The sequence below is a fragment of the Phaenicophaeus curvirostris genome, chromosome 6, assembly GCF_032191515.1.
Source record: "Phaenicophaeus curvirostris isolate KB17595 chromosome 6, BPBGC_Pcur_1.0, whole genome shotgun sequence".
NCBI classification, from domain to species: domain Eukaryota; kingdom Metazoa; phylum Chordata; class Aves; order Cuculiformes; family Cuculidae; genus Phaenicophaeus; species Phaenicophaeus curvirostris.
In genome coordinates, this window is record NC_091397.1 from 3124730 (window position 1) to 3137380 (window position 12651).

Below are 12651 nucleotides of genomic sequence, written 5' to 3' on the forward strand. Positions count from 1 at the left end.
GGCAGGGATGGGTAGGAATGGGCATGGGTGGTCAGAACCTGTGGGCGTGGATGGGCAGGGATGTACAGGGGCTGTGGGCAGGGATGGGCAGGGATGGGCAGGGAGGGATGGGCAAGGATGAGCAGGAGGTAGAGCCAGGAATGGGCAGGGGCTGCAGGCAGGGATGGGCAGGGACGGGCAGGGACAGGTAGGGATGGGCAGGGGCTGCAGGCAGGGACTGGCAGTCACAGGCCGGGGTGCACAGGGGCTGCTCCTGCCTCCCCCCCCAACCCCGACCCACCCCGCAGGGCCCCTAGCGGCGCGCCAGCCCCGCCCCCCCACGTGACTCCACCCCCGCCGCAATGCGGAGGGCGCCCCCCGCCGTGACGTCACGGTCTGCCCCGCCCTCCCCAATCCCCCGCTCTGGATTGGCTGGCGACGCGCGGGGCTGCCGCGCGGCACGCTGGGAGTTGTAGTTCCCGGCCCGGAAGGTGGCTAGGCCGGCGGGCGCCATGTGCGGGGTGGGCGGGGTTAAGGCAGAGGGTAAGGGGCGGGGCGAGGCGGAACTGCCAATAAGAGGTGGGGCAGGGTTGAGCTGACCAATAAGAAGAGGGGGCGGGGATAAGGAGCCAATAAAATGCGGGGGCGGGGCCAAGCGCGGCAGACACCGGCCGGTATCTGGATCGCGGAGGGCAGTGGTTCGCGCACCGTGGTGAGGGTCGGGCTCGAGGGGATCTGGGGGTGATCCGGGATCCAAGGCGAGATCTGGGGTGAGGAGAGACCCCGAGGGAGGAGGTGCCGGGGGTAGAAGGCGCATCTGGGGGCAGAAGCCCTGTGGGAGCGGCGGGGCCTGGGCCTGCAGCAGGGTGGAGGCTTCCTGTGGGGCTGGGGTCCCGTTCGGGGACCCTCGGGGCAGGGGCAGGATGGGGGTGATGTGATTGAGAGCAGCCCTGCGGAGAAGGACTTGGAGGTGGTCATGGATGAGAAGCTTGAGGTAAGTCGGCAATGGGGGCTCGCAGCCCAACCGTCTCCTGGGCTGCAGCAAAAGGAATTTGGCCAGCAGGGCGAGGAAGGGGATTCTGCCCCTCTGCTCTTGTGAGACCCCACCTGTAGCCCTGTGTCCAGTTCTGGAATCCCTAACGTAAGAAGGAAATGGAACTGTTGGAACGGGTCCAGAGAAGGGACACAAAAACGATCAGAGGGCTGGAGAAGCCCTGCTACAGGGACAGGCTGAGAGAGTTGGGCTTGTACAGCCTAGAGAAAAGAAGGTTCCAGGGAGACCTTATAGCAGCCTTCCAGTACCTGAAGGGGGCTGCAGGAAAGCTGGGGAGGGCCTTTTGCCAAGGGCATAGAGTGATAGGGAAAGGGGGAATGACTTTACATCAGAAGGGGGAAGATTGAGATTAGACATTAGGAAGAAAATCTTCACAATGAGGTGGTTGAGGCTCTGGCCCAGGTTGCCCAGGGAAGCCGTGGCTGCCCCATCCCTGGAAGTGTTCAAGGCCTGGCTGGATGGGGCCCTGAGCAGCCTGGTATGGTGGGAGGTGTCCCTGCTTATGGCAGGGGCCTTGGAACTGGATGATCTTTAAGGTCCCTTCCAACTCAAACCATTCTATGATTCTATGACAGGGGCTCCAGTAGGGGACCCCTAGGGCAGGGGGAAAGCCTGGCAGTGCCCAGAGCTGCCCTGTGCCAGGAGCAGTGCTGGCAGCAGTCACTTCACAGTCCACGCTATCCTTTGTGGGTGTCCACACCCACGCCCCACGCCTCGCTGCTGCGGTTATCAGCACAGCCACAGCACCAGGATGTGTTTTGCCTGACTTCCTCTGCCCCATGCCCACCTTGCCCTCTACATGAGCTGAAGGTCAGGGAAACCTCTTGCACTGGAAAAATCCATTCACTTCTCGTTATCCTCTTGTGCAAATCTCGCCTCTAGTTGTCTCCACCTCTCCTGAGTGACAAGGTGCTCTCATTTTTCCTCCTCCAAATGAGTCAGGCTAAAATATAACTTAGCATTTAGCAGTTAAGTGTATTGTAGCAGGTGCAGAGAGATCAAATCCTATGGCCTGCAGAGGAGATGGCTTGCACATTTAGTTTTAAAACCCATCAGACTGCTGAAATGGATATTCATAAAATACTGTGTAACCAAGGAACATAGCCTTATTTTGCAATTTGTCCCTTGGATGTGTTTATTAGCCTGTGCTTAAATTAAATTCCTGTTGTCTTATTTCAAGAGCTTAGAGTAATTCCACATGAGGCCGAGCTGAACATGTTGATTGCAAACTGGAACTATGCTGGCAGATTTTTCTAGCAGAGACCTTTGACGTTGCTGAGCTCGTTGTGCTGGCAGAGATTGTGAAGAACAATGGATATGTTGGGCGCTGAGGAAGGAACAAGTCTGGGTGGATCTGTGATGGGGACAGCACTCTAAGCTGTCAGATTTGGATGATAAAGGCTCATTAAGCAGAGCCTTTACTGCTTTTTTTTTTTTTCTTGGAGGCAGGTGAGAAATCATCTCAGTTGCAATGGAAATTCTCCCCGTCTTCCTGATGTGTCCCCACAGGAGTCTGTGTCTGTCAAGGGCTTCAGGCCTCACTCTGGCTTCTCAGCAGCTGCCACTTTTACACTCTGTGCTCTTTAGCAGGAGCTTGAAACTCTGTTGCAGTGGTGGACAAGGTGGGGATAGGCTGTAGCAGTGACTGACGAGCTGACAGGTAGGGCTGACCTTCCGCAGTAGCTCACGCTTCCCACCCAGAGAGCTTCAGTCGCTGTTCTTGGCAGGGAGTGAAAAGGGAGGAATGAACTTTTCTGAGGTCAGAGCTGCCATTAAGGAGTAGCCTGTGGCAGCGAAACGCTGTGGTGGAGGATGGAAGTCCTATGAGGAAATGCAGGTGGTGAACAAAGCTTTCAGTGGCTCTCACTGCCAGTCAGTGTATGGTGAGTCGCTGGGATCTGTAATGGTGTGAAAAGGAATGGCAGGAATTTGTTGGTTTGATACTTTTTTTGTTGTCGTGTCCTTACCTGTTCTAGTACGCCACGATCTTGCTTTCCAAGACTCAGCCTGAACTACGCCATCTGTTTACAGCTTGCCAGCTTCAGTCTGCCTCTGGTCCTTGTACCTGGCTGCATGGACCTTCATGACCAGTGGAATATGCAAAGGATTTTCTTTTTCTGAAAGTTCTCTTAACCTGGTGTTTGCAAAACCCCAAGAGAATCTTCTTGTCTTTGCAGCCACCATGTCACAAGATCAAGAACCCGTTTTCCCCAAGTATGAGACAGACACCAGCCAGACATCGAAGCTGTTAAGAAAATTTAAAGAGACGCCGTTTGTGCCCATTGGTAAGCATAAAGCTGAAGAAATGGGGTTACACAGTTCTTTCTCTCTCTTTGTGGCAATCAATATGATAAACACTGTCACTGCTCACCGGCTTCCTCTGAACAGGAAATTACTTTGGAATTACTTCCTCATGTAGGCTATCTGTGTGGTGATAGCAGTATTCTCTCTGCCTGGAATGGTATTTGTTCCATAAGGAATAGAGCCTGTTAGCTTAAATAGAAGACTCTGGAACTACAGTTGCAAGTGAAAGCCCAAATCGGCAAGTACTGAAACCCCATTTAGTTGAGCTTAAAAACCACGCTGAGGTGGCCTGTTTCAGTGCCAAGATGTGTGTTCTGCAGCCATTCCAGAGTGTGGTTACTGGGAACTGTGTGAGCATCACAAAGGGACTGTAAAGCTAACAAAATACAAAGCAAAATGTTTAAAACACAGCCCTGCCTGCACAACATTTCACCCTTCTTGGCTGTCATCCCTGAGTTTAAAGTGCATTTTCTTAATAGGTGGTGTGGTACCCTGGCTTGAGGAGGTTGCTAAATTCCTCAGTCTCTCTGCTCTGCGCCCTAAAAATCCTCTGAGGGGAGAAAAGATCAGTCACGTTCATTCTGAGAACTGTCCTCTGATCAGGAGCTGCCTCTGATATGAGACACCTTTTGTTTCCAGCCACCTTAAATGGAAAGCAATTGGGTCGCTTGGGGTGAAGCGTTCCAAGCCATTGCCAACAAACAGCGTCACTGGTTTCTCTGGTCACAGGACTTTGCTCTGCAGCTCTGCAGGGTGTACTGCGAACTCTGCGAATCCAGATTCTTCTAAGCTGTTTAGCAGAACTTCGCTTCAGCCTGCATCAGAGCTAGTTTGAAGTCTCCAGACTTCTTAATTGGTATTTAATGAAGCTATGGCCAGCAATGTGCATTTGCAGCCCAGAAAGCCAACTGTATCCTGGGCTGCATCAAAAGAAGTGTGACCAGCAGAGTGAGAAGGTGAGATTTTCCCCCTTTATTCTGCTCACATGAGACCTCACCTCGAGTCCTGCATCCAGCTCTGGAGTCCTCAGCACAGGAAGGACATGGAGTTCTTAGACCGATTCCAGAGGAGGACCATGAAGATGATCAGAGGGCTGGAGCACCTCCCATATGAGGACAGGCTGAGAGACTGAGGTTTATTTAGCCTGGAGAAGAGAAGGCTCTGGGGAGACATTATAGCAGCCTTCCAGTACTTAAAGGGGGCCTACAGGAAAGCTAGGGAGGAGCTTTTTATGAGGGAGTGCAGGGACAGGATGACGGATAATGGTTTTAAGCTGAAAGAGGAGAGATTTAGATTAGAAATTAGGAGAAAATTTTTTCCCGTGAGGATGTTGAGGCAGTGGCACTGGTTGCCCAGAGAAGTAATGGATGCCCTGTCCCTGGCAATTTCAAGGCCAGGTTGGATGAAGCTTTGAGGACTCTGATCCAGTGGAAGGTGTCCCTGCCCATGTCAGGGGAATTGGAACTGGGTAATCTTCAAGGTCCCTTCTAACCTAAACCATTCTGTGGTTCTGTAATTCTATAGCACATGGATCCTGCACTGGTAACATTCCCGTTCAGGGAGCCAAGCAGTCTGGGCTCTTGGTAGTAAAATATACACACCACTTAAACCTTGGCAGCCTCCTTTGAATTGTGTAAATAATCATCCTAAATATGGAATTAAATGGATGGAATTGGGAAATTTTGTGCATTGCTGGTCTTTATTCTGAGAGCATCGGTGTACACAGGTTGGAGCTGGCACAGTTGGGCCTGTTTGATCTGTTGAAGGACTAAGTATGGACTCCAGCCCTGTGAAAAAGACCTCACTGAATCCCTCTTCCCACAGCTCGGGATAACTAACATGTGACTTGTTCTGTTCCTGTGAGAGGTGGCCACGTGTGACTGTACCCAAAATAGCAGCCTCAGCAGGATGGTGGGAACGTCGGGGCCCACCGAAATGTTGAGGGTCCAAGCTGCAGCCAAGCGGTGTTCTGGGGTCTGAGCTTCCATATGGGAAAGAGGGTCCAAGCAGTGCTTTTTCTTTCTTAAAAATATCCAAAGAACAGTTTAAACCACTGCTGTGGCTTTTTTGCAGTCATGGAACTGACTCTTCTCTGCACTGACCAGGGCAGTGAATGACATGGCACTCATTGTGAAAACAGCACGCGCTGTGAAAACAGCAGACAGGCTGGTACTTGCCATCTATGCAGAAACAGAGTGATTAGATTAAAAAGTGATTATTCCCAGAATATTTTGATGATGTGGGGTACTTCACATGCCTCCGTTACTTGGATGCTTTCCTTGCCTTGCAGGGATGGCTGGCTTTGCCATGGTGGTTGGCTATGGGCTGTACAGACTGAAGCACAGAGGTGACATGAAAATGTCACTTCACCTGATTCACATGCGTGTGGCAGCCCAGGGATTCGTCGTGGGAGCAATGACGTGTGGTACGTACTGAACAGGAGGCTGGAGCACCTCTTGCATCTCCTCTAGTGGGTAATACAGCATGCAGGAAATATCCTCAGGGTGGAAATGTCCAGGCCATTTTATTTCAGAAAGTTTATACTCGTGACTGGTGTTTGCTCAGCCATTTTGGAGTAATGTGGTGTTTAAGTACATATATTTAATATTAAACGGCATTAACTTCCAGAGTAGAAGTGTTGACTGCTTTTAGACAGGGGAAGTACGTGAGGTTCTGCAGATGTTGAAATTAGAGGCAAAGGAAAAAAAAACCTACCACCTGATATTAACATTTTCCCATGTTAAATATGTTGCTGCTTCCAAATTCAATGCATTGGAAAATCAGCTTGTGTAGGCAGTAGGTTTATATATTCTGTATTTTATTTATATATCTGTATTTTCAGGACTGGAATTGTGTCCCTCAAAGTACAGAGTGAGTTGTACATTCCAGACTTCAACTAAGTATTGCAGCTGTGTGTGTGTAAAAGTACATCCCATGAAACGCTGTTTGTACTGTATTCACAGAAGGTACAACAGAAAAGGTTGACTTTGGCTGCAAAGCAAACCAGAATTGGCTTAGGATATGCATTTTCATATACACACTTTTTTATATCCATCTTTTCTGTATATGAAGAATTTTGTAGTGCTAATCACTGCTGTTGAAAAAAAAAACCAACGAACTATAGACAGCAGAAGACGAAGGGAAATGTTATTTCTGTTTTTGAGAATACCTCTTGCTGTTCAGATTGTGAAACTCATTGTTTCCTGTTTAACCCAGCTTTCTAATTGTGCTTGTATTTCTGTCCTATAGGTGTGCTGTATTCCATGTTTCAGGAGTACGTGGTGAAGCCCAAGGAGTAGCAGAAAGATGCCTGAAATCTCTGTCCTGGTGATGACCTGTGTACTGCAGCTACAAACCTCATATCCAGGGGTTCTTGAGGGAAAAATTAATACATGGTATTAGCGAATTGCCCTATTTTGATTTTTGTGTATGGTACCTTGCCTTGAAGCTGACAGTCTAAATGATTGTGCGCTGGGGGAGCGGATATTGGGGTCTGTTTCTTTAATTGACGCTACTGTATCCCAGTTTTAAGGGGATACAGTAGAGTACAATCCCTTCATCTTCCCCTTGGTAGTCAACTCAGTGCTAAAATTGATGACTCCTTTTTGCTGCCGTTGCCCAGACCTCTGCAGAGTCTGAACTAGCTTTTAGTCACAGGCAGAATGTGGAGGCTACATCTGTACAATTGTGTCGTGAATGCTTTGCTGTCACTTTCTATCCTGTATATTTGTCAGCTTTCAGCTTTGTAATTTAGAAGCTTCCAGTAGCACTAAATGACTTCTAGAATATTGAGAGAGAATGAGAGAGAGAGAGAGATAAACATCTATTTTTTTTTATTTAAGGCATGAGATAAGTATTTGGTATGTTGTAGCTATTTAAATGTTATATTTATTCATTGTTAACGAAGACACAGGCTCTCTATTTTTACTATAGATTTTCAGATTCTTGGACTACTATATTTTGTAACTTTTATTTACAGTGTTCTTCTGAATAACATTTAAATGTAACATTTAAAATACATATTGTGAAAACTAAACCTTGATTTGGTGTTCTAATGCTTTTAGCTAAAGTATACGATCTGGCTCTGGTTTCTGCAGTATCACTCCCCATAGAAGTTTATAAACATTTAAATCTGAAAAGGCCCTCATTATCCTCGATGAGGTGTTCAGACCCTTCTCTGTAAATTACCACTGTTGTTTAACACTCAGACCCCTTGTATCTTCAACAGCAGTCACAAAAATAAACATGTTGATAAAGCCAGTTTGCAAAAACCTCATTTTCTCCTGTTAGCTACAGTCTATAGTGACAGTGATGACATCTCTGTGACAAATGCTGCAAGGCATATACTGCACCTCTGTCTGTAACACCATACAGAGCAGTGGGAGATGGAGGAAGAGAAGGCTGCAGCCTTCCAGTATTTAAAGGGGGCTACAGGAGAACTGGGGAGGGGCTCTTTATCAGAGGGTGCAGGGATAGGATGAGGAGTAATGGTTTTAAGCTGAAAGAGGAGAGATTTAGATGAGATATCAGGAAGAAATGTTTGAGGATGTTGAGGCAAGGGAACAGGTTGGCCAGAGAAGTTGTGGATGCCCCATCCCTGGGGGTGTTCAAAGCCAGGCTGGAATGAGGCTTTGAGGGCCCTGACCCAATGGAAGGTGTCCCTGCCCATGGGAAGGGCGTTGGAACTAGATGGACTTTGACATCCCTTCCAACCCAAACTGTTCTATGACACGCCAATAAATGTGTGAGCACTGGAGATACCCAGCTATGGACTGGGAGGGATCCCCCTGTGCATACATCCCCTTGCAGAGGGATGGAGTGAGCTGATACACCTGGATAAAAAGATGTGATGCTACTGGAAAGAGCATTCCCAGCCAGAGCAATCTTGCTGTCCTTGACCACTTGCTGTCACAGGTCTTCCTCAACGGAGAGGGTGTGAGAAGTTGCCTGTCCACCATGCAGAGACCCTTTCTTTTCTCCTCCCTGGTATGGGGTGGGATAAGGAGTGGCCCCATTCCTGTGACCCCGATGGGCAGGGCTGGCTGTGGGCAGGGTGGTGGTTGCTGAGGGGACTGGTCACAGCACCCAGGCTGAAGGTGGCTGGGCTGAGGGGACTGATTATGGTGGCTAAGTGGAGCTGTCACAGTGGCAGGGCTGAGGGAAGCCTCTACTTTGCTCTCATGAGACCCCCACCTGGAGCACCGTGTCCAGTTCTGGGTGTCCGTGCCCGTGGCAGGGGTTTGGAACTGGATCATCTTTAAAGGTCCCTTCCAACCCACACCATTCTGTGAAACAACAATAAACGTGTGAGCACTGGAGACACCCTGCCTCTACTCTGTTCTCATGAGACCCCTACCTTGAGCACCGTGTCCAGTTCTGGAATTTCCAACCTAAGAAAGATACGGAACTGTTGGAACAGGTCCAGAGGAGGCCACGAAGATGATCTGAGGGTTGGAGCTCCTCTGGCTATGAAGACAGGCTGAGAGATGGTGTTGTTCAGCCTGGAGAAGAGAAGGCTCCTGGGAGACCTTATAGCTGCCTTCCAGCACTTGAAGGAGCTACAGAGACGCTGCGGAGGCCCTTTCTCCAAGGGCCTGGAGGGATAGGAAAAGGGAGAATGGCTTTAAATTGGAAGGGGGAGGATTTAGATTAGACATTAGGGAGAAATTCTTCACAATGAGGGTGAAGACCCTCATTGACTCAGGTTGCCCAGGGAAGCTGTGGATCATAGAATCATAGAATAACCAGGTTGGAAGAGACCCACCAGATCATCGAGTCCAACCATTCCTATCAAACACTAAACCATGTCCCTCAGCACCTCGTCCACCCGTGCCTTAAACACCTCCAGGGAAGGTGAATCAACCCCCTCCCTGGGCAGCCTGTTCCAGTGCCCAATGACCCTTTCTGTGAAATGTTTTTTCCTAATGTCCAGCCTAAACCTCCCCTGGCAGAGCTTGAGGCCATTCCCTCTTGTCCCATCCCCTGTCACTTGGGAGAAGAGGCCAGCTCCCTCCTCTCCACAACCTCCTTTCAGGTAGTTGTAGAGAGCAATGAGGTCTCCCCTCAGCCTCCTCTTCTCCAGGCTAAACACCCCCAGCTCTCTCAGCCGTTCCTCATAAGGCCTGTTCTCCAGCCCCCTCACCAGCTTTGTTGCTCTTCTCTGAACTCGTTCCAGATGCCCCATCCCTGGAAGCGTTCAAGGCCAGGCTGGATGGGGCTTGGAGCAACTTGACCCGCTGGGACTGGGCTGAGGGCAGCCCCCCGGCCCCCAGGCCCCTCGCCCACCTCCCCGGCCGCGGCGGCCGCGCGGGGCGCATGCGCAGTGCTGCCCCACCCCCCCGGCTTGGCGGCGTTTCCATAGAGACGCGGGGCCGCGAGGCAGGATCCCCGGCGGGGGCGGCGGTGGCGGTAGGAGGAGGAGGAGGGTGGAGGGGAGAAATGGGGTTATTCTGCCTGGGGAGACCTTAGAGCAGCTTCCAGGAGCTGAAGGGGGCTCCAGGAAAGCTGGGGAGGGGCTTTTTCCAGGGGTATGGGGTGATACAGCGCTACAAACTATGGGAAGAGTGGCTGGAAAGCTGCCTGGAGGAGAGGGACCTGGGGGTGTTGGTTGACAGCGACTGAACATGAGCCAGCAGTGGCCCAGGTGGCCAAGAAGGCCAAGGGCATCTTGGCTTGGATCAGAAATGGTGTGACCAGCAGGGCCAGGGAGGTTCTTCTCCCTCTGGACTCGGCACTGGTGAGACCGCTCCTCGAATCCTGTGTTCAGTTCTGGGCCCCTCACCATAAGAAGGATGTTGAGGCTCTGGAATGAGTCCAGAGAAGAGCAACGAAGCTGGTGAGGGGGCTGGAGAACAGGCCTTATGAGGAGCGGCTGAGAGAGCTGGGGGTGTTTAGCCTGGAGAAGAGGAGGCTGAGGGGAGACCTCATTGCTCTCTACAACTACCTGAAAGGAGGTTGTGGAGAGGAGAGAGCTGGGCTTTTCTCCCAAGTGACAGGGGACGAGAGGGAATGGCCTCAAGCTCCGCCAGGGGAGGTTCAGACTGGATATCAGGAAAAAAAAATTCACAGAAAGGGTCATTGGGCAATGGCAGAGGCTGCTCCAGGAGGCAGCTGAGTCACCATCCCTGGAGGTGTTTAAAAACCAGGTAGATGAGGTGCTCAGGTACATGGTTTAGTGGCAGATAGGAATGGTTGGACTCAATGATCTAAGAGGTCTTCTCCAGCCTAGTGATTCTATGATTCTCTGACAGGATGAGGTGGAATGGCTTTAAATTGGAAGGAGGAGGATTTAGATTAGGCGTTAGGAAGAAATTCTTCTCAAGAAGATTGGTGAAGCACAGGTTGCCCAGGGAAGTTGTGAATGCCCCATCCCTGGAAGCATTCAAGGCCAGATGGATGGGGCTTTGAACAACATGATCCAGTGGAAAGTGTCCCTGCAAGGGTTTTGAACTGCATGAGCTTTTAAAGGTCCCTTCCAACCCAAACCATTCTATGATTCTATGTTTGATAGTGGGAGGTATCCGTGAAAAACATTGAGTGATGAATAGGAAGAGCTGTCACAGATAGGACCCTGCAGTGATTCACATCCCTTTAGTAACACTTAAGCTAAGGTGGATCACTGTCTAGATACACTTACCTTTTTCTACTTATTGTAGAGAGAACCAAGACAACAGCAGTTCAACTGCCCACGCATAAGGTCCCTTCCAACACAAACCATTCTATGATTCTCTCCCCACACAGCAGCGCCTGGTGAGTACCTCAGGACCAGGTTTTGGGCCAGTGACAGCAGGCTGGATGGCTAAAAGTTGCCCACAGGCCATCAGTCAAAGCCATGAGCCCCATGGGCTGCATGGACTTTGGTCTTTGCACTTGTCAGCTCTTGAGGCGCCCTTATCCACACCCACTGTGTCCAGAGTTGACGCCGTTGCCTGTCTGTCTCTGCCCATGGAATCATCGAATCGCTGGGTTGGAAAAGACCTTTGAGATCATCATGGCCAGCCATACATGTCTACCACTAAAGCACATCCCTGAGCACCTCATCTACCCATCTTTTAAGTCCTTCTAGGGATGATGACTCCACCACCTCCCTGGGCAGCCTCCACCAGTGCCTGAGAACCCTTTCAGTGAAAAAAATTTTCTAATGTCTAATTTGAACCTTCCCTGTGCAGGACAAAGGGACACCGCGTGTGTTTCAACTCTTTATCAGGATTGCTTCCTCACTGGGAGAAAGGGCCTGCGCTAATTGCTTTGTGAAGGTGTGCCTTGAAAGGTCTGTTTTTCCCAGACCAAAGGTGCACTGGAATTTTTTGCTGATGGTAAACGTGAAACAGGAGGAGAAGTGACTGGGATACATCAGAAAACTGATGGTCTTTAGTCATACCAAGTGCAGCTCTAGACATTTAAATAGGGAGCAATATTCTTGCTTTAAGTAGTACCACTGAACACTTAGAAATTTGGAGAATGGGTGAAAGCCACACAGGATAAAGAATGATAAAAAGCTACTGGAGAGATTCCAGAGGAGGGCCACAAAGTTGGTGAAGGGTTTAGAGAGGAAGGCACATGAGGAGTGGCTAAAGTCACTTGGTCTGTTCAGCCTGGAGAAGAGGAGACGGAGGAGAGACCTCATTGCAGTCTCTTCCTCACAAGGGAAAGAGGAGGAGCGGGCACTGATCTCCTCTCTCTGGTGACCAATGATAGGACCCAAGGGAATAGCCAGAAGATGTGCCAGAGAAGGTTTAGGTTGGATATTAGGAAGAGGTTCTTCACTCAGAGGGTGGTGGAGCACCAGAACAGCTCCCCGGGGAAGTAGTCATGGCATCAAGCCTGACAATATTCCAGAAGCATTTGGAAAACACCCTCAGACATTTGTTGTAAATGTTGGGGTAGTCCTATGCAGGGGCAGGAGTTGGACTCAATGATGCTTGTGGGTCTGTTCCAGCTCAGGACATTCTATGATTCTGTGATTCTTGGTGTCCAGTGCCCAAGGGGAGTATCAGCTTATGGCTTAGACAGGTGTACTCTTCTCTGGGTAAAAGAATACAGTCTGGATGGATGAGCCCAGAGAGTAGTGGTGAGGAAACTGGAGTTTAGCCTGGAGATAAGGAGTCTGAGGGGAGACCTTATCACTCCCTACAACTGCCTGAAAGGAGGTTGTAGTGAGGTGGATGCTGGTCTCTTCTTCCAGGTAACAAGGGATAGGTCAAGAGGAAATGGCCTCAAGTTGCCCCAGGGGAGATTTGATATTAGATTTGATATTAGGAAAAAATTCTTTACTGAAAGAACGGTTAAGCATAGAAGAGGCTGCCCAGGGAAGT

The 12651-nt window shown here is 50.0% G+C and overlaps 2 protein-coding genes across 2 annotated transcripts in view; one reads left to right on the top strand and one right to left on the bottom strand.

The window, feature by feature from the left end:
• Positions 1–12651, bottom strand: part of C6H1orf35 (chromosome 6 C1orf35 homolog) — a 404048-nt gene that overhangs the window by 348836 nt on the left and 42561 nt on the right. The window lies entirely within an intron of this gene.
• Positions 653–7597, top strand: HIGD1A (HIG1 hypoxia inducible domain family member 1A). The gene is made up of 4 exons (XM_069859114.1): positions 653–691; positions 3211–3318; positions 5628–5762; positions 6587–7597. Exons 2-4 carry the CDS (start codon positions 3216–3218, stop codon positions 6634–6636), a joined length of 288 nt encoding a protein of 95 aa, XP_069715215.1. The 5' UTR covers positions 653–691; positions 3211–3215; the 3' UTR covers positions 6637–7597.

Coding starts and splice junctions, on each gene's coding strand:
- HIGD1A (XM_069859114.1), top strand. CDS start 3,216: ATGTCACAAGATCAAGAACCCGTTTTCCCCAAGTATGAGACAGACACC. Junction 3,319..5,627: donor GACGCCGTTTGTGCCCATTG/GTAAGCATAAAG, acceptor CTTGCCTTGCAG/GGATGGCTGGCTTTGCCATG. Junction 5,763..6,586: donor CGTGGGAGCAATGACGTGTG/GTACGTACTGAA, acceptor TCTGTCCTATAG/GTGTGCTGTATTCCATGTTT.